This window comes from Labrus mixtus, chromosome 10 (assembly GCF_963584025.1).
Source record: "Labrus mixtus chromosome 10, fLabMix1.1, whole genome shotgun sequence".
Lineage (NCBI taxonomy): Eukaryota > Metazoa > Chordata > Actinopteri > Labriformes > Labridae > Labrus > Labrus mixtus.
In genome coordinates this window covers 26,494,032-26,519,762 of record NC_083621.1, presented here as the reverse complement: position 1 = coordinate 26,519,762, position 25,731 = coordinate 26,494,032, and the positions used below count along the sequence as shown (strand labels likewise).

Genomic DNA, 25,731 nt, shown 5'->3' with positions numbered 1-25,731 from the left:
ACCGTTCCTCTGCAATGACCGTTTCCTTTTACAAAAGTGTCCATTCAGGCGCCTCTGCCCGTCAACATGGTGGGAGCACTACTTTGGTTACGTCTGCTGCCGTACTAATCTCATGTAGACAGAAGTGACAGCGTCGCACAATGATGTCAAACGGAGGAGAAACCAGCGCACAGTTTGACGTTACAAGATCAACACTCAGTTTTCCCCGTGTACACATAAACACCTTGTTGAACATGGAAGGAGTTTTACAAAAAAAAAAAAGAAGCATTTTCAGGAACCTAAAACGCTGTTTGCGTGTGTATGAAAGGCTCCCTTTTAGAAAATACCTGCCTCGTGTGGACTAGGTCTCAGTTCTATGAACATAAACTTTTAAATATAGATTTACTTTTTAAAAAAACATGTTACTATGTTCACCAAGTTAATTACATTTGTTAAAAATATATTCTTGAGAAGAGAAAGACAGAAGTCATTGTTTAAAAATCATTTTGTAATAATTATTAAAGCGTCTTTGGTAGATTAAGAGCACCTGACTGTGTGAGTGATTTCATCCTGTACCTGCCACTGGCACTTCTTACATCAGCTCATTATAGAAATACAAAGTACTAATAAATCTCCATGACTTTTTATATTATTCTCTCCGTCTCATTTCTTGTTAATCCTCTGTGCATCACCTGTATTTCTCACTCTGCTCTCCGTCTTGTTCTCCTCAGGCGGTGCAGGAAGAAGTTTCAATCCCGGGAGCTTTTGTGAAGTTGAACTATTTGAGCACTCGAGCTGCAGGCTACCTCTCTCTGCTGCGCATACTCCTTACACCCCCCTCCCCGTCGTCGCCCATCTCCCCGCTCGGCGGTCTCTCTAAGGTGCACGTCCGTGCGTCCATCCAGGGACGGTTGTACCAGCGATGGTACCCTGCCGGACCGGGCTTGGTCCACAGGCTGGTCTGGAACAAGACTGACGTTTATGGGCAGGAGGTCTGGGGTCTCACTTATGCAACAGGTAGGTAGAAAAACATCTTAACTTAAAGGGAAAATTATAAAAGATCTTTGACTGATTTAATATTCTGTCATCTTCCCGCTGTCCCTGTCCATTTGAAGTAAAAGATCACAGGAAGAATATTTGGCCAACATAAGTGAACATCGTGTTAACCACATGAAAATCATGAATCATTGAATCCAGAGTCAATCAGAAATAATATTCACAATGTCAATTTTTCAATCCCATAATTAACATCCAAATAAACCTAACAATACTGATGAGCACCTAACCTCCACACTGCCAACATGTTAGCTAGCATTTGTGGCTGTGGGCATGGCATTTAATGTGCGAAAAAGCAAGCAGGTAAGACCCTGCTCCAACTCTCAAAATCCTCACCACTGACAGTAGAGAAGAGCAATGAGATGATGGATAGTTCTACTTAGAGATTGTCGAGTAACGATCATTAAGGTGAGGGTCTGTTATGGAAGGGAGACTCTGGACAGAACTGACTATAACACTAGATCTAAATCTGTATATAACACTGGTATCTGAACGTAGCCTGATGTAGTTTAATTCTCCCTAATTTCCTCTTTCACCTGTTTAAAAAGAGAAGAGCTGGATATATACCTTTTCCATTTTTTTGCACTTCTGGTTCATTTTGGCATAAACAGCTAGTTTAAGCCTTCCTATAGGTCATTTCAGATGTAATGTCTCCGCTATCTGTTTTCACCACTCGGTTGTTGACAAACAGTGGAGTTGGAGAGCTTTTCTTAAGCGCTGAGGTATCTCGCAGACATACCAGAAGCTTTGTCCACCTGAGTGCATGGTCTCATACAAAGATTGCATCTCTCCATCCCGAGGCTTTCTCTCTCCTACTGATCCGTACCCTCCTCTCCTTATCTGTTTGAGCTGCATTTCATCGGCTTCAGCTCTGTCCTGATCTCTCACCTCTTCTCAACTCCAGTGATCCCGTTTTTTTATTTGCCCTGCTTTTCTGACCCACCTCCCCCTCGCTCGTCTTATCCCCCCTCCCTCAGCCCCCTTTTCATTCTCTATCATCACTATGTTTCCTGTGTACCTGTCCTCTCCTGAACCCTCTCTTCTCTTCTGCTTGTTATTTCCTCCATTCCCTCTGATCTCCCCTGTTACTTCACTCCTGTTCTCTTCTGCTCTCCCTTGTTCTTTTTTTCTTCACTCATGTTTTCCCCTGATCTTTTCCTCGCTATAGTTCCTGGCATGTGTGAAATGTATCTTTAGCTGGAGGCTTGGTCCGCCCTGAATGTGTGCATGCACGCAATAAGTGAAGTGCATGCATGTAAACATCTTTGAGGCAAAAAACAACTGACAGGTGTGGTAGATTTTCTGTAGTTAGTAGTTAGATATCCATCTGGTCTGTTCTTAAGTACTTTCTAGACTGTCATGAACTGGCTCATATAGTCACAAAGAAGGGTATCACACAAGAAACAAGCTTTAAATTAAGTGAATTCCTTTTTAAACGAAACTTAAAACAATCATGAATATTTCAAACTGATAAATCAGTCATGAGTGCAGCGTATGGATGAGTGGAGAGTGTTGTGAAGTGCAAACAAAACCAGACCAGCTGGTGGAGAGGAGAGAGAGAGAGAAGTGGAAGCCTCTTAGATAAGATGAGGCCTGATTAACCTTGGTGCTTCCAAATTTCAAAGTGCCTACACAATCTGACTGTAGACAGTCCCTTCTATCCGTGCTGTATACTGTTAGGACCTACTGTTCAGTAGGCAGATATTTGTTCCTACTTAGTCTGATTCATTCAGTGTGGAAGTGGCGTCATTAGCCCGCCTCATGTTATTGTCACTCAGACTCAGATGTGATATGCACAATGTTCTCAGAAAATAATACAAAACTTCACGAGGTGCATTACCCAATCCGGCCGCACCCATCCTTGTTTTTTGGGGGTTTTATTTTCCCATCCTCGTTTGTTTTGATTTGGAGTTTTTACATTTAATTTCGCACAGCATTGTGGGTGTTAAAATACGACTTGTTTCCTGAAAGGATGCATCCAAACCATACTGCACAAAACCCAGAAGTTAGTATCAATACTGAAATGTTCAGTCTACTGAGGTGGACCCAAAAAATGCCACAAGGGTTCAGTATACTAAAACCTCCGACTGAAAAGTCCGCACTCTAACTGAACTCTGACTTTTCGGAAATGGCCACTTTCCTGATGTCCTTCCTGACTCTGCCTATTGGCTGCTGAGCCAGGAAGTTAAACCAATCAAACCAAGCACATGCAGGCAGAGAGGGCAGGACGTCACAAGTCAATTCTGTGTTTTTTGATAAACAAATTATAATGGAACATGAAGGTGGAGCTGCATGTCGACTTGTTCTGAAAAGAGTGTGAGATTGAGGGTTTATTTTTTTTCATCAGGAGTGGAGTACGCTTTTAGATTGGCATCCCAAGACCCTCAACTGCCCGTCTCCTCACAAAGATATCAAAACAGGCGAAGAAATGTCAGGGTGCCCAAGTGACACCAAAACAGAGATTCTGTTTATAAAAGAGAGAGAATACCAGATTTACAGGAAAAATCCAAGGAGAGTAAAAGAAAACAGTGTGAAAATTCTTCATACAGCTGTTGAAGTGCAGAAGATGATCATTTTGAAAACCATAAAACGTTGTTGTTCTGTTCTGGGGCACTAGTTTGCTATTGACAGTTATGTTAAGCACCTTCTTCAAAGTTTACTCGAGGTGAAGGTGTTCAGTCAGGCAAACATACTTAAGAAGAGCACTTTCCCCCCCTGTATATGTTAACCATTAAAATCTATAATTCTGTCCCCTTGAACCAAAACAGAAAAATGCTCCAGCACGCTTAAACAGGAGATAAAAGAATCGTTTTTTATCGGACGTTATTTAAAAATGATATTTCCTTTTTTGTTTCCCTCTGCCTGAAGCTCACACTAGCCTCTTGACTCCCTATGTTAATGGTTCCCTGTCTTTGTTGGCACTATGACACATGGACACACAAACATAAGCCGACATGTGTGAGCAAACAGAGACCCTCCATGTTCTCGCACACAGCCAGAGAGTATGAGGAACGGAGCTCATGCTCTCTTTTTTTGTGCTGGGGAGAACACATTGCCTGAGGCTTCTGCAGAGGGGAATGAAAGCCTTCACCTGTGAGATATTGAATGTGCATTCATTCTGTTTTTGAGAGAGAGTGTGTGTATATATGTGTGTGTATTTGTGTCGTTTCATGAAATATAGCTACAGCAATATTCGGCTGTGAAGCAGTTCTCGATACACTGACACTTTCCCTTTGAGATTGCTTTGCCCGTTTTGTCCTGGAAATGCCTTGTTCTGCAAATAAAGTCAGGTTATTGTCCTTTCTTTTAATGGCTTTGTATTTATAGACTTTTTAATGCATTTTCTTCAGGACGGACTGGTTTCCAGGCCATGGAAGATGTTTCTTTAGAGGGGGACTTTAATAGTCCGATATGACACTACTCTAGTCTGTCACTTCTTATTTTATAAAGTACAATAACACATTTAAAGCCAGTTCCTCAAAGGTATTTTTATGTCCTTTGAAAACACAGGATCACAAGCCTATCAGAGTGCACACAATTGAAACAAATGAACCTTTTAAATGCACTCAGAGATAGTTCCCGAACTAAGAACTTTGGTCTGACACTATATGGTTCCTTTTTCCCCTTTAACAATCCCCAGTGTCCCAAATCACCCATTACTTTCCCTCCCCATCACTTTATTGATTGTACCCATTGAGTAGAAGATTTAAGTCGGGGCCTGTGAGCCTGCGGAGAGTTTCTCTCTGTGTTAAAGGGAATCTCCTCAGTTCGTACACAACGTGAGCGCCCCTCATTGCGTATTCCACCACATCTGCTGGTATATATGTGCTGACTTTGCTCCCTGCTCCCCCTTGAGTGCTTGCCAATTCACAGGCGTGTTGATTTACTATGAAGCGAGTTAAAGAAAGATCAGTGCAACCACTGACTGACAGCAACGACTGTTCTTCTCCCAACTTTGTGTCAGACACGTCAAGCTGTCCTTATTGTGCAGCATATCATGAACTTTATTGAAGAAATGTTATCACAAGTAGTATCACTGAGTTTAATGTGCTGCGTTCAAACTCCTACTGCTTATATTATACAGATTTCAAACTTATGTTGGAAAGATGCAAAGACTTGTTATCCCTTTAGATTAACAACACCTCAAAAACCAAAAATAAAAGTCTTCACCACTCAAAGCAAATCTTAATCTGTGCATGTGCCTTACTGTACGAGAAACGTATCCACATGTTTTATACAAACAACTTATCAAGCTGACCTCCAACTGCTTTGTCACTCACTTCTTTTAAACCGACTCCAAGTCTGAGGTAGTACATCTCTGTCTGAACATTTTTCATCCTGCCAAGCCAAAAGAAAAAAAAAGGCTGTTGTTAGTTGCAGTGGAAAGTGTATCATTACAACTAAGAGGCCAAGCAGCTAATTCTAGGGCTCCTTCATGAAGACAGGCTCCTCCTGATTACGCCTCCACTTCTCACTGATCTCTCACAAACACACACTGATGATGAGGTCTCGCTACAGGCCTTTCATCCGTCTCCCCACTCAGTACAGTACATTTATGAGAGAGAGAGGGGGGGGGGGGGGGGATGTGTGGGCCTTTGTATAAAGTCTGCCATCAAGTTGTGTACAAATCCCACTTCATAGTGTACAAACTTTTGCTTTTAGTGTAAAATACAGAGAGGGGGAAAACTACAAAGCAACCTGGGCACACCCATGCTATCTTTTTGTTAGCTAGCTGACACAACCTTAGAGCAAAATCAGGCTTTATGGCCTTCATAACTTTGATTATTGATTTTCTTTTTGTTTGCAAAGGCTAAAAGGCAACGTAACTTCAAATAAGGAGAGAGAGAAACACTTCAACATTAGTTATGATTGTGTACAACAACGAGAAATATATGTTTGAGAGAGAGTGGGGAATGACATGCAGAAAAGAAGCCACAGCTCGGATTCAAACCTGGGCTTGAAGGACTACAGCCTTCAAACATGGGGCGCGTGCACCAACCACTGCGCCACCAGCGCCCCAATATGGTTGACCATTTAATGCTGTTTAAATGCCTCATCTTTAAGAGCTCTTAAACCTCAGACTTAAAGACACAGATTATCGGTACACTGACCCAAGAACATTAACTAGATCCAACATGGTCCCATTAAGAAGGATTAGTTCAAATCACAACCAAATCCAAGTAAAATGAATGTAATTGGTCGGATAAAATCTGTAAAAAAAAATACTAATAAACTATCAATTTTTAAATCTGTTCTCTTAGTTGCTGTTTCATCATTGTAATACAGTTTATTGGTGATCTGCTTTAAGGTTTAAAACCTAAAGTGGTGCTAAGTTTATTTTTTTATCTGTAGAAAACATGGAAAAGGAGAGAACAAAGACAGGAGGGGGGGCAGATTTTTTTGAAGAAACTCAGGGTGGGAGGAAAAGCAACATCATGCTATCAGTTTGTATGACTGCATTTTATTTGTACGCTTAAACAAACTTCCAAAATAAAATACAGTTTTCCCTCATGTGATAAAATATACTCACAGGGAATACCATCAAAGAAGGAAAAAGTGAAAGGGTGGCACTTTTTTTACAGCTGATTAAACTCTAAAACTGTCAACGTACACCTCCTGCATTTTATATGCTGAGTCATCAGTTACTATGGTGACCATTTAGGTTAAAGAGAGCCAACTCAATGACTCTCAAAAGTCTTAAGTCTAAACATAACTTGCTGACCGTTTGATTCTACTAAAAGGTTCATACCTGTGGTCGTAAAAAACAAAGAATCGGTTACTGCAGAAAATATCAAGCTCTCTGATTTGTGTGTTCCTTTTAGTTTCTGTCGGCTATGAGTACGAGACATGTCCTGGCGTTATCCAGTGGGAGAGGAGGACAGCCCTGATGCATGGATTTGAGCTGGTCCCGTCAGACCTGGGAGGATGGTCCCTGGACAAACACCACTCCCTCAACATACACAGTGGTGAGAACAGACAAAATGCTATGTGTAATGCTTTATGCAGATTAAGCTCATTTCCCTTGCAGACAAACAAAGAGGTAAAAGCAGGGGTCCAGGTGACAGGGCCGGGACATACTTCTAACAGAATAAAATCTGAAATGATCATTAAAGCCTGCAAAAAACAAACAGCAATAGAAGCTGATTGTGTTGATTTAATCCCTCCCTCCTCCACAGGAATCCTTCACAAAGGGAATGGAGAAAACGTCTTCCTCTCCCAGCAGCCTGCTGTCATCAGCACTGTGATGGGGAATGGTTTTTACCGCAGCGTCCCCTGCAGTCCGAGCTGCAGTGGAGCAGCTCGGGACATGATGCTGTTCGCCCCTGTGGCTCTTGCAAGCGGCCCAGACGGCTCTCTCTACGTGGGGGACTTCAACTTCATCCGCAGGGTCCATCCTGATGGATACACAAGAACCATACTGGAACTCAAGTGAGACTCGTGATTGTATGGAATAAGGGGTGCACTCACACTAGGCCCAGTTTCCCCGTACTGAAGTGCTGAAGCTTGATTTCACTTCTGACCTGCACACTACTTCAGGACTTGCCCGGCCTGAGCACGGCTACCTGTTGTACATAATGTTCTGATACAACACATTAATGGATTTATGTGATCATGAAGTGTGCTTGATTTATAATGCACGGGGACTCAATCATTTATTTATTTTTAAAGGGATGCCTGGTCGGGTCCGAGTCCACAAACAGAGTACATGACAGCTGCTTTACTGACTTTGTGTCTTATTTTGAGTCATTTTTGTCAGATACAGCCTGATCACTCCGGGGTTTCTCGATAATGGAGGCAGGGATCGATTATACTTCATGTACACGCGGTGTGCTCTTGCTTGTGCTCATGCATGAGATAAAACTGGACTTCGGGGGGGGTCAAACATGCTTGTACGGATTACCTAGTGTGACTGCACCCGAAGAGTGTTTAAAGAGGACACTGGTGTTGGTAGAGCTCTCCTGCAGTGGGGTTTGGAGCATTTGATTGCCTTGAGCATAATTGAAATAAATTAGCTCAGCAGATATGGTTTAGAAAAGGTATTGGCATGGTCGACATCTGCGGTTGTGATCTGTTTGATCTCAAAAGAATAGATTCTGAAGTTTTTATCTTCTTGCAAAAGCAGATGGTACAAGGTTAAGACATCACAGAGCCCAATCTACCTCTTTAGGATGTGAGAGAGGCTGGAAGTCTTTGGTGAGAAACAAAGATATCTTTTTTTTTTCCTGTGGATTATGACGATGATATCTCCTACCACGCTGCAGGCACTACATCCTCTATTTTCTGTATTTTCTCAAGCGTAGGATCTCGATGGGATTGCACAGTCATTTGTCCTGTAAAGTGTTCTCCTTATGTAACTTTACTCTCCCATTCTCTGTTATTATTTTATCTCTGACTAATATTTCTGGTTCAGATGGAGGTTTCTTCGTGTCTGTATTTGATACCTCCTTGTCCTCTGAGAGGAAATGCCAAAAAGCTTCCTGTTGAGGTTAATATTTAATGTGAAACACTGTGGAGGGCTAAATCAACCCTTATTTCACTTAATGAAGGAAAAATGGAGCCATCATAGGCGATGAAATTCTGAGCGGCTCTCGTTTGCATCATAAATGATTGTTTTTATTCTTCTCTTTTCTCTTGTTACCAGGAACCGGGACACCAGACACAGGTGAGAACTGATAATTAACACCTCCTCTACATACCTGCATGAAACATGTTTTAATCATGTATCATGCTGCATGCTTGTATAATTGCTTTGACATGACACTTCCTTTTTTCCCGCAAAGACAACAACCTCACAATCTGTATATACTAAAGCTGCAGTCAGATGGAATCCTCATGTACATTTCACTCAGGGTATATTACTTTTTAAAAGTTTGAAATCAGCCAAAATGTCAATGATTTCTGGTTCCAGAGGATTACTCGGAGTCAGGAGGATGTGGAACTTGACTCTCTTACCGAGCTGGACTGAAAGCCTGAGGCCCTGTATGGCCTCGACATGGTCCCTGGCCCAGAGCCTTAGTGGGGATGTGAGCTCTATACACCATGTTCGACAGGAGATTAGACAGATGTTATAGGCTCTGTGTGTGTGTGTGTATGTGTGTGTGTATGTGTGTGTATGTGTGTGGTTGGCTGTTGGCATGTGTGTCTGTGTGTCCTCCACTATCAGGGGTTATATCGAACCGGTTGTGCAAGTGTGCTTGGGGGTTTTTGTGAGAGAGACAGAATGGGTTTATCCGCTTTGAAAGAGAGAGGATTTTTCAAGATGTCGTATCTCCAGGATGCCAAAGTTTCCAACCATGCAAAGAGGATAACCTGGCAGGGTGTTTATGGTTGTTAAGTATGGGTGGGTGTGAACATTTTGCCTCAGGAGGTAAAATGTGAATGTGCACAAATTGTGATGAATTGATCCTTTATAGCCAAAGCCCTTGATTCCCAACCAAGGTTACCTGTACCCTTAGGGGTTAGCCTGCATTTGCCAGGGACTCACGGAAAAAATGGAAAGTAGCTCAACTAATTAGTCTAAATAGAAATAATGCTTGAACTAATTTAGTTGCATATTGAGTCAAATATTAAACCTGAACGCTCAATGTTGCTACGAGATAGATGTGAAAATGAGTCAGTTGAGTGAGTGAGAAAAGGTTCACACAGCCAGCTAAAGCAGGCTAATAGAGACATTATTATAATATATTGCTAAATTCTATAGATGAAGGATTGCTCTCAAGGTGTTGGATAAATATTTGACAAAGTTAGCTTGAAGCAATGGATATATGAATATGTTAGCCAAATGAATAAGCAATTGAAACTGTTAGCGATATTAAATAGATAAACACCAGAAAATAGTCATGAGAACAGTTAAAAACAGCAAGCTAAAGTGATATGTGAAGTATTAAAATGACTAAAAACTAAACAGTCCCCCAATAACTAAATAACTCTCTGAAGTGAGTATTAATACTGAGCTAAAACGCTAAAAGTAGTTGTAATACAAGTGCTTATAAACTTAACCTAATTATGATCTACTAGTACTGCAAAACTTCAAATTAAAGCCAAACCCCATTAAAGGCCAAGTCCATGTCATGATCAATAAAATAATACATTTAAAAATGAGGGCATGTCTCAACTCGAGGCCCTTGAAATAGTTTTGGGGTCAAGAATTAAGGAGAAAAAGCAGCAAGGCACACTAAATAAAGATGAACTTTAACATGTGTGCAAGAACGACAGAATAATGTTTCTAAACACCAGTAGAGGTGGGGGAAAAATCGATACAGCATCACGATATTTTGTGTATAAATTTATAAACAGGAGAGGACTAAATCATCATGATAATGAGAAAACACACCGGTACGCGGTATCAGTATATTCTTTGAACAGATACGGACATTCTGATATGTTAACACAGCTCCAGCACAGCACCCCTTAGTGATTCTATTAACAGGGGTCTCTCCCTCTCTCCCCCACTGTGCCGCAGGTTAGCATAAATGAGCTGTTTTACAAAGCGAGATTAAATTATATGGTAATAAGACTTGAGCTTGTAAAGCTCTTTTCTAGTCTTCCAACTATTCAGAGCGCTTTTACACCGCAGGTCACACCTACACATTCACACACTGATGGTAGAGGCTGCTGTGTAAACTCACCATCAGAAGTAGCTAATCCCATTCATACACATTCATACGCTGCCGCCAAAGAAGCAGGAGCAATTTAGGGTTAAGTGTCTTGCCCAAGGACACATCGGACATGTTGCTGCAGGAGCTGGGGATCGAAACCCCTGACCTTCCAGTTGAGACACGACTAACTCTACCACTGAGCCACAGCCGCCAAAATGAGTGTTTTGCGCTTGAATCTGCTCATCAACATCCTAATTAATGTTCTTTTTGGTACACATTTACAATAGTATAGTCGTGCCCATCTTAGGTGTGCATGAGGTTTGTTTGAAAATAAATCAAGACCCGTCTTCTATCGACGCCTGTCTCAAATAAAGGCAGGGTCATTTCATCGTCTGGACTATTGATTGAAGTTTCACTGTATGTCGTTTTATACTTTAACTATTATTTAATCTTCACTTTATAAGATTTCAAAGGCCACATTAAGAACCTGAAAGCTCGTGTCTGTGAAGTGGTACTACAATAAATCTCGGAGCTCGAGGGGGGGATGTTAGAACCAGATAAAAACACTTGGGACCAGTGGTCTTAGCCCATAGCTATACTGGATTCTTCTGAAGGCACTTTGGATGCCCTCTCCTCGCCCTGGAGGTTTCCCCTTCAGTTCCTGCTTCCTGCCTCTTTTTCTCCCGCAAGCAGCTTTTTTACTGTTAGCAGCATGTTAGTGTTTCTCTTTTCATTCTATACTATTGTTCTTCCAAGTCAGATACATTAATTATTCATCCATATTCAGCTCTCAAAGCTTTTCCCTCCACATTCTTCCCAGCAAAGTGCCTATCAGCCAACAGGCCTTCAAAACAAGGTGCTCTCTAAGGGGAGACAATATGGGATGTACTCACTGCAAAACCATTGTCTGTTCTTTTCCTTCAAGAGTTTGAGTGAGGAGTCGAGCAAATAGGGGAGGAAGTCCTATACAGCATTATCTGAGAGCCCAGACGGTCGATTCAGAAAGACAGTTGGATCACCGCGTCTATCAACTCTGATCATTATTTTGTTATTATGTGTCGAGGGAACGAGGAAGGCGAGAGCCGGGTTGTTTCTGCTGTGGTAGTTATTGTTGTTCATTTCCCCTCCACTGGATGGATATATTTAGAGAATCTAAATGAGTTAAAGACAGGTGAGGTGTATTGTAAGCGCTTATATTCTCCACGCTCAGCTTGTGGTACGTGGAGGCCCGACAGATATGATATTCTGCGCTGAGCAGTGGCACACTTTGAAACTCGGTGAATAACTCTCTGAGGATCAAGTTTTAAATTATGTATGTGCAGTTCAGTGCAGGGCTCTGTAAACAGTTATGCACTTAATGGACTAGATGACTGACAGCACCCTTGCCTGTGTAGCGGTGTTTTTCTTTCTGGGCTGTGAGGAGGTTCAGGTTAATATCAGAGGGAAGTTTTCTCTTTGGAGAGGATAAGGGTTAGCGGGGGCAGAATATCCTCCCAGCATGAAACTGCTGTCAAAAGCAAACAGGAAATAATAGGAACCTATTAGTACCCTAAAAAATAAATGCGTTTAGGTCTGTGAGTAATGTAAATGTACTTTTGATTTAGAAACATGCAAAAGCTTGACATGAGAGATATTTCCCCTGACCTCGTTATTTCCCTTGCAAGATTTTTTTTTTTTTACTTAGAAGGAAGACAAAAGGCCTTTTACAGGCCGTCTTTGAGTTGAATTGGCAGGATGCCTTTGACCAGACCTGGCTGACATAAGATATCATGCAACAAAGAAATCGCTTAGCTCTGGGTTAGTTAAAGTGTTCAAAATTCATAAACACTTTTTTTCACAACAGCGTTTAAGTCTCGGTTACACAACACAGCACACGACTTCAGAGGTTAAATGTAATTACTGAACTGCAGTGTATATGTTCTGAATAAAGTCAACTCTTCTCTGCACAGATCCGTGCCCACAGGGTCGCCACCCTCCTACACAAAGTACAGTATAGAGCTCACAGTCAATATCAGGGTAAATGAAGTCAGTGTTCACTGTGTGCTAACCCAAGCCTGAGGCTTACACTGAGGACAAAAGGTAGTTTTATTAAAACACAATGACAAGTAGATAGCCTGTACCATGTGTGTTATTTTTCCTTTATACAACATGCTGTATGTTGAGCTTTACAATGAATAGACTCCCATCCTATTATCCGTTTCGTCCACTCTCACCTCTCATAAACTAACAATAGCAACCAGAATAATAGACAATTAAACCTCCACATGGCTCATTTCGCCATGGCCAAATTTAGCTGTATGAATGTTCTGGGATTTATTCTGGTCATGGACCTCCCCACACCCTTAATGTGCATCATCTTTTCCTGTTGCTCTCATTTCAGTGTGTTGTATTCTGGACCATGTCCCAGTGCAGTCAGCATCAAATGAAGCCTCAGAAACATTCTGTAACTATCACCTGTAATAAAATCCAAAGCAGGTTTATCAAAAGGATTCTCAAAGTCTTCTCATAATGCACGCCCAGACCAGTGCATGATATGATGGAAAAGCTGCACAAAGAGAAAGCAGCCTTGGACAGATTTATAAAAGGCATAAATGAGGCTTTTCACTTCATCCAGTCAGCAAACTCATTTACATAATGTTCCTGAACTCCGCCTGACACCAGGGCACATTTATGATGAACAAAAAAACAACAAGCACTTTAAAAAAAAAGAAAAATATCAGCTCGCTCATTTTGTCTCTGACTTTTCATTGTAAGTCATTTTATTAGTTGAGCATTATATAATGTATTTGTCTTTACTCAAGAGGCTCTGATGTAAGGTCTCCGTTATTTCCTCACCAAAAAAATTAGTGTGTGATTTTAAAAGCTTCCAGTGGACAGGTGTTGCAAATTAGTATTTAGCTAAGAACACTAAGAGCAGTGCATCTGTGACTCGTGCACGGCTAAATGTTACAGCACCAATGTTACTGTATGTCCATGTCGAATAAACAAATAAATAAATACATTTTAAAGTTATTTATTTAGAAGTTTAGAATCAAACTTCCTTTCACTGCAGTACTGCATTATGAATTTACCACATATTAGGTGTATAAATAACTAGAATTATTTTTTTGGAAGTTACTGTGACGGTATTAAGTGTATATAATGTGTGAACACACCACATTAAAAAAGCTGTTTAACAGCAGAAATTAACATGTTTACAGCCTGGTTCAAAAAACAACATGCATACGTCTGATTAGTTCTTCAAACACATCCGTTTTGATTTTATGAATAATAAGTGTTATCCATAGGTAGCTGACCTGATTGACAGGTGGGCGCGATGTAACAGTTCGTCAAGAGGTTTAAAACCCACCTCAGCTCCAGCTCTCAGCCTGTCGTTAGGCTGAAGAAGCAGACCGGGATTTTCTGGCACAACCTCACCAACTAGCAAGGTGCATGAAGAGTGAAAGGCTTGAAGTTGATTTTTGTACTACAAGTGTTGCTGGAGCTTTTTGACCTCTGAAAGTTAGGCTGAGACAGAATATCCAGCATGGCGGCGGTTGCAGATGACCATCTTGAGCCCCCTGCAGGAACAGATGGCTGACGTCACTCAGGCTTCATCCATTAATATTTACAGTCTATGATCTTAACAAAGAGTACTGCTCCACATTCTCGTTTCTTTGAAGAACTGTCATTCGGTGAAGCCAGCATCCAGTCTTGGCCTCCTGTATTACAGAGTGGGTTATTAGCTGGGGGGATCAATGGCCATCATTTACCTTGTGAACTTGATTTATTTCTAGTAGTGGAAAGGATCATTCACAATAGTTTTGGGGGGAAACTGTATTGTTTTCTGACTAACATGAAAGGTATGTGAAGATGAATCTCTTGGTTTGCTTTTGCTGCATGGGAATTAACTTAGTAATAACAAACAATGACCATATCTAAGACTGATTTTACACATGGGTTTCATAACCCATTTCACTTTTTTTTTCTGAACAAACCTACAGATACACGTTTCTGTAAGCCAGTGTGGTCATGAGCATCTGTGCTATTTCTTCTTGTGAGCACACAGGCATCATGACACACTCTTTTGATTGCTATTCAATGTGATGATATCATGCTGTTACATTTCTACAACTGATGTTGTCTTATCATTATCATCATGTCTTATCATTAACACTGAGTAAAATCATTGCCTAAACTTGTCTAGTTTTATGGCTGCACACATTTAAAAAAGGAATCATTTTGTAAAACATTCAAGTTGAACTGAAATAATGTTTTTTTTTGTCATGTCAAAGTCATTGAAAAATGTGCACTCTGCTGTTTTTAAATGAACATGACCTTCTTTGTGTTTTCTTTCTTTCTTTTTTCTGCCGTAAACATTGTCCATTTCTCTCTCCAGCACTAGTCCTGCTCATAAATACTACCTGGCCATGGATCCAATGGGAGAGGTTCTCTACGTGTCTGACACCAGCAGTCGCAGAGTGTACCGGGTGAGGAACCTCGGGCAGCCTAAAGATCCGTCTCGTAACCTGGAGGTGGTAGCCGGGACAGGGGAGCAGTGTCTCCCTTTTGACCAGAGCCACTGCGGAGAGGGCAGGAAGGCGACCGAGGCTGCACTCAACAACCCTCGAGGTAAGAGATTAAAGACAGTACGTCTAATGAAGACACTTTCTCAGTCACTTCACAGCTCCTACACACGGTAGCCATGAGCATGAATTACATTTTTTTGTATCACTGCTCAAGGCTTGTACATCAGGATTTGGGATCAGTAGTCACGGATCAGTATTCACAATACTTGATACACCTAGCAGCAGGATTAGGGTTTTTTTCCGAAGGTCAACACATTTTTACCGAAGCAGCTCATTACGCTGACGGGGAATAAATTAATAATTTCCTAAATTTATGACAAAAATCCAGGTAGCCTTCATGTGCTTCACCACATCCCTACACTACGTTCAGTATCCCTGCTGGGATCCTCAAGAGTATGACAGAAGCTCCAATCCTGATAACATTAAAGTCCCTTTAAAAACCCTCAAACTCTCTCTGACACATTGTGTGCTTTGAGCGTCATTTGTCTATCAGAGCATGTGAAAAAAGTGGTTATCATGTGTGATATGTTTTTTTTTTTTTTTTATGTAACTGCATTGTGATCCCATTTCACACTTTCTCACCATATCTGCCTTTAGATTCCTCTGTGTCTATATAGAGCCTACAGTTTCACGTCCTCTCTGTGCGTCGCTGTCCTTTTATCAAATCTAAAAACTTGTACCACAGACTGACTGTCCACATTATGAATGATGTATAACTGTGAACTCTGGATGAACTAATGGTCTGTTCTGTCAGAGCCAAAGATAGAATAATTATAACACACGCCTACTGTTTGTAGATTTCTCTTCTGAATGTCAGTGCCGCTTTCCTTCCCTTTAAAATACAAATTAATGAATGTAGGATATCAATTCTCTGAAGCAAAATCCTAACACCAGAGTCAGAGTTTTATACGTTTTATGTTTTGACTAAAGACACGGTCATTAAAAGCTTTGTTTTTCATAAAATCGGTAAAATACAATTTTAACTGTAAGCACTCAATTATGAAGATATTCTGTGGCATTGAAATAATGCTAGATTGGTTTAAGGGCCCTGCTGCGTCCGTGCACATCCCCACCAGCGGCCTGTTTTGTTCAGACCAGCAGGGATGGATTGATGGATGCATTCTGCTTGAACCTCTCATCATCATTATCTTTAAATGAGTTGATTCATCCACCATTTAACCCCATTTTAAGGATTATTATTCAAAGTAAATCATTGTTTGTGTCATGCAATTTACCTGAAAAATAACTAGTTATTACAAAACATTAGTTTAATGAAAATAGAATAGTGGCTGCTTTGTGGGCCAAAATACATCAGACACAGCTGGAGAAAACACACACAGGTGGGCTTAATAAAACTCATAATCATGCCAGCAGTTTGTTCAGGTGTTCCAATTTCAGGAGCCTGGTTTTTTGCTTTCTGACCCCACTGTCATGGCTCACCGAGACTCCCATTGGAATGAGGTCATCGTCAGTGCTATACCTGTGTTGTTCTTACTACAACAAATCAAAATGTCTGCCAGACAAAAGTGCAGTCCAATTTATTCTGAAGCGAGAACAACATTTCCTGGCAAACTGACCGTAGTCTGCTCCCTCCTGACACTAAGAGGAATGTTATGTCACCTGTCCTTATTCTACCTTTTGCAGTTACAAAGTGTTAAAAAATTCAGATGTACGAGCTGTGCTGGAAACATTCAAATGGCATGTTTTCAAACAAGCAGATCCAAAAAGGAAAAAGTTGTGCTTTTAAGGAGGACTTTGTGTGGTTGCGTAAGGGAACAGTGGCAGTCTAAAATGCCACTAAGACCCTATTCACCCTGTGTGAAGAAAACTATCGCCCCAACACCGGTGATAACCACAAAACTGAACCAGCTTTAGTCAAATCAAGCCTCCTGCAGAGTCATTTAGAACCAATGACACAGCTAGAATTTGGGTTGCAGCGTTAACTGAGAGCAGCCCGAGTCCTCTGCAAACACCAGACGCCCTTTTTGAACACTGAAGTAATGAAGGAGTGTAAGAGTGATGTGTTTGAGGCCGTGCTAGAAGGAAAGCAGAAGGATGAATTGAAAGAGAAAATAAATCAGATACCACGCTTAGATTCCCCTGCAGCAAGACGAACCGAGATTCTCGCTAAAGATTTGCTCCAGCAACTTTTTGATGGCGTTAAAAAAGGCCCCATTCATCTCACTTGCCATGGATGAATCAACAGGGATGACCATCCATGACAGGGGGAGAGAGGATCCATCTAACGCTTAAAAACTCACCGCCCTTGTCGGATATATCACTGCGAAATCCACCGAGCAGTTTTGTGTGCGATGTACTCAGAAGTAATGACAACTTTGATGTGACTTGTCAACTATTTGAAGGCATCATCTACCCATCAGCCTAGTCTGACCTTTTATGTCTGAGCGGGGGGGGGGGGGAGAAGAGAAGGCAGAAGGAAGGCAAAATGTTTGTAGAGTTCTTGTAAAATGGAGAGTAAATGGAAGCTGTTACATTTGTGACAGATAGCGTCCCACCTCAACGACCTTAATGTCAAGCTTCAGAGCAGAGACAATGCAGTGTGACCTCGTGTCTGCAGTGTCTGCTTTCAGAGGCAGCGAGAGATCTTTCAACGTATGGGAGGGCATGCAGCTTTAGAAACAAACCAGAAGGATAATTCTTCAATGTTCCTCAAAGAGCTGATTGATCATTTCCAAATCTTTTTCATTGACTTTAGTTTCAGACTTCTATTTTTGAGTGATTGAAAGCTGTTTCTTGTCGAGAGGTGTCACAGAATTCTCGATGGAAGCACAGAGAATCCGCCTCAGGGTTAGTAAAGCTTCTTAAGGAACTCAGTTGATTGAGCTCGAAACAAAAGACGTCTCTGCAAGAAGCTGGCTGTCACCGTGTCACATTCTGCACAACAAAGGTCCACGCTAAAGATGCCCCCTCGTCGGTGGAAAAGATGGCTCTTCACATCCTCACCGTGTTTGCTTCATCGTTTTTACAGACAATCAGAATTTAACCACGAATACAGCGAGGAACTCGTACTTCCTCACACTCACTATTGAGCATTACCATCAGAGTGGATCCCAAAGCTCCAAGTTTTAAAATTTAACTTGAGAAGGTGTCATGCCATCTGTACATGGCAGCAACTAAACAATACTTAATCCTGTGGCGTTCCCCTCCTTGCGACCCGGACTCACATGCTGTTGCTTTCTGACTGTTTTGGTTGTTTTTTGGAAGCCACTAAAAGTTTGGCAGCACTTTGAGTCCAAGACAAATCTCCCCAAGGGGACAATAAAGTGCATCATATCGTATCATGAAAACTGTTCTTGTATATGAAAAAAAAAATCTGTCAAAAGTATATAATCAAATATTGCTTTTTGAGTATTGTGTATTTACAACTTCAAAGTGCCACAATAGTTCACCAAGTGTGTACACACAGACACACACCACACACACATCACACAAACAACCCTACACATGCACACTATCCATTGTTTTCACTGAGTCTGTCTGGTTAGCTTTCTGCTCATGTTGAGCTTGTGTCACATCAAAGTTACTGTAATTGCCAGTTTTCTTCTTGTGTGTGACTCTCACGTCAATAGGTTGCAATTAAAACCTTTTTTTTCCTGAGAGCTCAGAAATTCTGTAGAGGACACAGCAGTAGTGCAAGAAAACTGCTGTAATGTCATGCTAAGTCAGTTTACTCTCACACATGTCTCAACTGCCTCAGGATATCAGGATACCTGATAGTCCTTAATGTCACTAACATGCATCCTGTTTGAGGTGAGTGTAAGATCCGAGCAGATGTTTACAGGGAAGTCAGCGAGATGTCACTTAAGAATAGTGTGTACACACCCACACAGCCCCCTTCATCTCTTTTATGACCAAACCAGCCTGTAGAACAGCAGCTCAGTGAACGGCACACAAACACACCAGTGATTGTACGTTTTTCTATCCCGAGGAATTCTGTTTCTATAATTCCAAACATTGCTTGTGAAGATGGAGAAAAAGCTGGCCTCGAGAACACGATCAAAATATAGAATTGGTCGTATGACAAGGGAAGTAATTAGATCTTTTTATGAAAATGACAATAAGCGCCTGAGTAATAGGGAAAGCATGGCTTCCCTTGACTGGAGAAAATAGCACTTGTAGGTGCTGATACTAAGCCCAAATTCGCCTGTCATATTAACTTTTCTAATACAGAGAAGTCGGCAGATTCAGCTCTGATTCCCTCGTGGCTTTAGCCCAGATCAAGTTATTTGAATTAATGCACATATATTTCCGACATTAAGCCCGGAGTGTCGATTTGAATTGGTTAATCATTATACCCCTAGTTATTAGCTGACAGGAGTGGGTTCAATGCGTCTTCTCTGCCGTTGTTCCACATTTTTATATCTCTTCCTCTGCCCTGCCTGGAAGCAACACGAGCCTTCACTGGTCTGCTCTGATTTCTGTCATCTATAAAGCATTGTCACCCACAGGAAGGCTGGGAGTAGGGAGGTCTTTTCTTCTACTGCAGAAGGGTGGAGTAGTAAAATGTCTGACTTCAAAAATCGAGCATTGCCGCGTTGAGAGATGATGAACAATGTTGCATTCAGCTCCACTTTTTCATGTTTTCTTTTTTTAATTTTTCCACTGCATTGTTTGTGACTGAAATAACAAATGAACTTAGAGCTTGAACCCGCACTAATGACCGTGGCTTGCACCAATCCGGCGCTAATGATCAGACCAATTAAATTACCTCTCGATGTTACTGATGATGAAAGTGTAAACCTTCCTTTGATTGATGTCATCTCAAGTTTCTCATCATGTGGCCGCTCATTATTCCTCTTACCTACATTTTTATGATTTGCTAATAATTCATATGAATACATTTGATTGTCGAGGTTTCTTTGCAGAACATTTAGTTTGTATGATCCCCTCAATAGACTTAACGTGGAGGTGCAAATGATGCACAGGGGAAGAAGATTATCTGCAGAATCATTCATCAACATCATCGTTGTGTCCATGGATTGGTTAATGAGATATATACAGCAAAACACCACCCTGAGTGTGATGATAGAAGGGCAGTAGAGTGCAGACCCTTTCTTCTTTCTTTCTTAATTATAACTATTAATAATTATAACTCACATGGCAGAATAACAGTATGCTTTAATTGATTGTGCTTTCATACGTAAACAGTGCAGAATCATTCTGTAATGGTTGTTTGTGTAGATGAGTGTCTTCTGCTGCATCTGTTGTCTCAGAGCATTTCCCACTTCAAAGAGAAAATCGCAGATTGCCGCGCTCACTTTCCGTTCTGCCGCCCAGCATCCATTGAAAACACTCCACTATAGAGCCAGTATCATTAGCTGTAGTAGTCTGGGATGGCCTTTACGGGACTACACGGGGCTTGTGGGTTTCACATTTACACAAAAAAGCATTTGCTGCCAGGAAGAAGACTTAATCTGTTTACTGCCATCACCAATCACGCCCACACACCTGGCCACCTCTTAGTCCCCAGGTTGCGCAGAAGATTTAGCCACAGGCCTGTCACTCAGGCTACACCCACAGCTCTACATGGCCCTCCTCTGTCACTCACACTTGGCGTGTGCGTGCGACGCGGTCTGATGTTGGAGGCAGACAGCTGGTCAATATGAGCCACAATAAACAAATGAAGTGTGAGAAGTGTCTCTATTCCTCAAATGTTACTGTTAACACAAAGTAGCTCCAAATTTGGTAGCAGAGTTTGATCTAACTTCCTGTCCATGAAGATAGGAAAACGATAACCAAAAGATCCAAAGGGATAGAAGAAGATAAGAGAAAAACCAGATTGGAGCTGATTCGGCTATGATTTGACAGATGATCTGAAGACTTTTATTCTCAGAGTATGTGCCCCCCTTTTACCTCTGAACATGCTGTGTCTCTGCCTTTATACAGTAATGGAATATTCTCTCCCAAAGCTCCTCCTGTTCACGCACGGTCAGGTATTTTATACTCTTTGACTCACTTCACTTCACAGACTCTTCTGTGGCCATTGTGCTCTGACTAACCAGCTCTTATAAAGGCTCTGGAGATTTCTGCCTGGAGCCCCCTGGTTCCCTGTCATCCATCTGCCACAGCCCACACTCTTCCTCCTCCCCTCACCCTCTTACCAATAGTAATGAGTGGTAGACTTCACAGAGAAATATCTGTCCGCGTCTTCTTCTTTTTTTTTTTTTTTTTGAAGCTGCGGCTCTGTGATTCTCCGGCATTGATCTTGTCTCCTGTCCTCTGGTGAGCTCCCCGCTCCAAATTAGAGTCTTCCTTCTTTTTTCTCCCCTCCTTCCATCTCTTTTTCTATCCCTCCCCCTTCCTCGGCGATGAATCATCCTCAAAACCCCGGTGTTGATATAGCAGCACTCGGCCTACTGTCATAGATAATATTGTGACAACATGGCGTGCAGTTGTTAAATAGCAATCCATAATTTTAATTCGGCCAACAATGTTGCAGCACTATTGAGCGCACTGCTGTTCTCCAAGTTTATAGTCTCTCCATAGTGTAAACTGCAGGGATTATCTTGTGTCCTTCAAACACTCACTTATGAATACAAGATCTGGGGCATTGTTTAGAGCTGGCTCCACATTTGCTTCTGCAGTCAATTAGCTCGGTAAATAAAGGGCCTTGCTCCATTTAGGATGGATCCCATGTCTGACATGAAAGCGGTGTCTGTCCCACAGGACCCCACAGCCTTGGCATGCATATCTGGACTCCTTCTGTTCACAACATGGAGGATTTTCTTTTTATATTTGGTTATGAAAAGTATGCAAAAACATCTGCGTCTGTTTCTTGTGTAGGTTTGGACAGAGAGTGACTCCAGTGATTGAGAGTTTAGTTGTTGATGTTTGCCATGTGCAGGTCTTATCTATTATTTGTTGACTAGTCACAGACAGCAAAGCTGATATCCACAGAGAACGATGTGCGTGTTTGTGTGTGTGTGTGTGTGTGTGTGTGTGTGTGTGTGTTTGTGTGTGTTTGTGTGTGTGTGTGTGTGTGTGTGTGTTTGTGTGTGTGTGTGTGTGTGTGTGTGTTTGTGTGTGTGTGTGTGTGTGTGTGTTTGTGTGTGTGTGTGTGTGTGTGTGTGTGTGTGTGTGTTTGTGTGTGTGTGTGTGTGTGTGTGTGTTTGTGTGTGTGTGTGTGTGTGTGTGTGTGTGTGTGTGTGTGTGTGTGTGTGTGTGTGTGTGTGTGTGAGCGCATGCAGTGGAAGTCTCTCACTCCTGCCCACAGGGGGCAGGCTAATGCCCTTATCGGAAACTGACATGCTGCCACCGTATTTTCTCCCTCTTGCCCCGTTGGCCTCTCTCTCTCTCGCTTTCTCTCTCCTCTTTTTTTTCTTTCTTTCTCTGCTTTCTCTTTCCGTCTCTTCTCAGTGTCTCTCTTTTCCCCACACAGACTAACACTACACATTTGCCCCCTTCTCTCTCTGCTGCAAGGCAAGCCGTTGGAGTTGAGATAGCAGGGCTGGGGTGCTGAATGAAGCCGTGGGGTTTAAACCGGTCGTGGTTATTAGCATGTTGAACAGCCAAGGCGTTTAAAAAAGGAGCCACAGCTAGGGGTAAATACTCTTCACATGGCACATCGTGTGCCTAGCCCCTAACCACAGACCAATAGAGCCTTCATGCTGTACAGTATCTGCCTTGGCTGGGGGTTGACATATAAGCCGCTTAGGCAAATGAATAACTTCACACGTTGAGCTCTTCTCTCATTTATAGAAATGTCTTAAAACATATGTGCAGGGGAGAGTTTCCCGGTTTGTTTCATCAGTGTGGATCAAGTATGCGATGCTGTCAGCAAGCCTGTGCTCAAACCATTAACTCAGCAAACACCCGTCCCCTGCTTCTCCTCCAGCAGTACAGTCATATGAGTGGTGGTGTCCTTTAATGCACACTTCTTATCATGCCAGCCAGCGTTTCTCTCCCAGAAATCTGCCGCTTTCCAAACTGGATATGATCACTGCAGCAGTGAAGTTAGGAGATCGCCTCTCTGCCAGCTGGTCTGTGTTATAACTTTGGAGTGAATACATGATTGTTATTCCTCTTGCACCCTTGTCATTTAGTGCACAGTGATTGTTGATCACAAAATAGAGGGGAAAGGGTTGGGGGGGTCAAATTGGAGGAGAAAAGTATGAGCTCAGAAACAAGAGAAAAGGTGGGCGCAACTGAGAATAAAAACATAATAAAAATTAATGGAGGAAAATAGAGGATAGAGGAAAAGAAATCAAATGGATAGAATGACAGAGAGAAAGAGAGGACTCTGTGTTTTGTTTCTAAATCCTGCAGAGCGTAGCAGTCCCACACCTCATCTGCATATTAAACTGGCCCTGTGGCTGCCTTCCCTCTCAGAGGGTCAACTATCATTGTTTCTGTTGGTTTAAACAGAGCACTACTTCTCAAAACAAGGGCATCAGATAAGTCACTCTGTGATTTTAGCTTATTCTGTTTGTGTGCGAGCATGTGTGCATGTGTGTGCACAATTTTTAACAGCCCGCTCCTGTGTTTCATTCCACATTGACCGAGCTTTTGTCTTTGCCCCTGGACATTCCTGCATTAATGATACACACATGAATTAATCACACAGCAAGACAAACAGCAGCATACTCTATGATAATGCAAATCTGAGAGACGCCATTGGGTCATGCTATTTCTACCACAGCTTGTTTTCTCACTGCAGCATCCATGATAATTAGACGAGGGGGCAATGGTTTGTGGAGCAGACATGCATCACTGAGCAGCCGCAATATGAAGTTCTGGCGGTGACTCGTTTCTCCAAAAACTAATGCTGAAAATAAAGCTGCCAGAGGCAAATTTGGAGGCCAGCATCAAGCAAAGCATCAAGCAAAGCATACTGCACACAGGTACACTGAGGACTTGTCCAGCCAGTGAGCAATTTTCATATGATTGGAGGAGAAATTGCAGAGATATAGCCAAGGTCCTGTTTCTATATTTACTGATGTAAGTGTTCCTGACAGCACTCCAGGAATCTTAGAACTAGTCACTCACTACCGTAACAAGCTGAAAAGCCTTTCAAACAGCATTTCATTGTGATATGAGAATGTCAGTTTTTGTTAATGAAGTAATCACACACTGAAGATGACATGTTTTCACTGAGAACTCTTAAGTGGACCGTGATCTTGAACTATGGTTTTCACTTTGAGATTGAAGTTCCTAATGTGTGGCTGTAATTAATATAGGGCAGCAAGATCACATACCAAAATGACAAATTAACTTGTCATTGTCTTGTAAAATGATTAAGGCTGCCCCCCAAATAAAAATGTCCTTTTAAACAACCGCTTAGTTTGGCTAATTCAGTTTGTGTTGCCGTGATTCAGAGCTGTGAACTAGCTTACGATTATAGAATGGTCATCAGACGTCATAGTTTCATTTTAAAGAGTTTTTACTTACCAAGAAAATACAACATGTTTCTCCCACTGCTGCGTCATCAGTGTGTGAGTGTGTATAAATGGATTAGTTATTAATGACACTTTACACAGCAGTCTCTACCATCAGTGTGTGAATGTGTAGGTGTGAGCTGTGGTGTTAAAACACTTTGAGTAGTCAGAAGACTAGAAAAGTGCTGTACAACCTCAAGTCCATTTACCATATTTTTCATTTTACCATTGTTTTATTACTATTGATTCCTAAGTTTTGCCAATTTCTATCAAGGCAATTTGTACACTTGGTACATATTTATGTGAATGGGAATATAAGTAATTCAATAACATTCTTATAGGTCCCTGCTGTGCAATCATTTTGACAAACCATTTCTCGGTGTTCATAGTTTGTATTTAAGTTTATCATTTGATATTTTTAAATACTGTTAGAATGTATTTATTGTAATTGCGTCATCTTTTTTTTTCTTTTTTGCCCAGTGTCAGCTGCGCGTGAAAGCATATGAATGGGATTAGTTAATAATGAAACTTTACATAGTGTCCATCAGTATTAACCATTAGTGTATGAATGTGGAACGAATGGGTAAATGTGACAAAAGGGCTTTGAGTATTCAGAAGACTAGAAAAACGCTCAAGTCTATTTATCATTTATTTTTGACACTTGTTGACTGTGTTTTGTCTTCTCTTTATGCTCTAATCTTTTTTTAGAGAATGCTTAAAGGGGTACTGATTTATATAAAGCAGCTGGAGGAATAAAGACCTACAAAGCAGCTAGGCTTTGATGCTTGGAATGAAACAATTCACATCATCAATAAGCCTTGTGAATCTGAGCCATGTTGTAATTCAGTATACAGTTGGGAAAAATCTGAAAGATGTGTGGATGCACAAAATTAACTTAATTTGCTATTTCCAACTGTGGAATTGTTGCCTTCATTTCATTTCCAGTTTTGAGCAGAAATGTAAATTTTGTAAAACTTTAGGTGTAAAGCCAAGTGGATAATTCATGAAGTTCACGCTAGAATAGCTAACACAGCCAGCCAGGAAAGTACAGCTACTCCTTTCACTGAAAACAATGTTGCTCTGTGCAATGTCAAACTTAGCATATTAGTGTGCAGTCTCTGTAAGAGGGTTTTC

General features: G+C 41.5%; 1 protein-coding gene across 2 annotated transcripts in view; it reads left to right on the top strand.

Moving 5' to 3' along the window:
* Positions 1-25,731, top strand: part of tenm1 (teneurin transmembrane protein 1) — a 168,695-nt gene that overhangs the window by 106,822 nt on the left and 36,142 nt on the right. For both annotated transcript variants that reach the window (XM_061048927.1, XM_061048928.1), the window contains exons 18-22: positions 711-996; positions 6,858-7,001; positions 7,212-7,464; positions 8,678-8,698; positions 15,013-15,245. In XM_061048927.1, the coding sequence (XP_060904910.1) occupies positions 711-996; positions 6,858-7,001; positions 7,212-7,464; positions 8,678-8,698; positions 15,013-15,245 (937 nt within the window). The remainder of the gene's footprint in view (positions 1-710; positions 997-6,857; positions 7,002-7,211; positions 7,465-8,677; positions 8,699-15,012; positions 15,246-25,731) is intronic.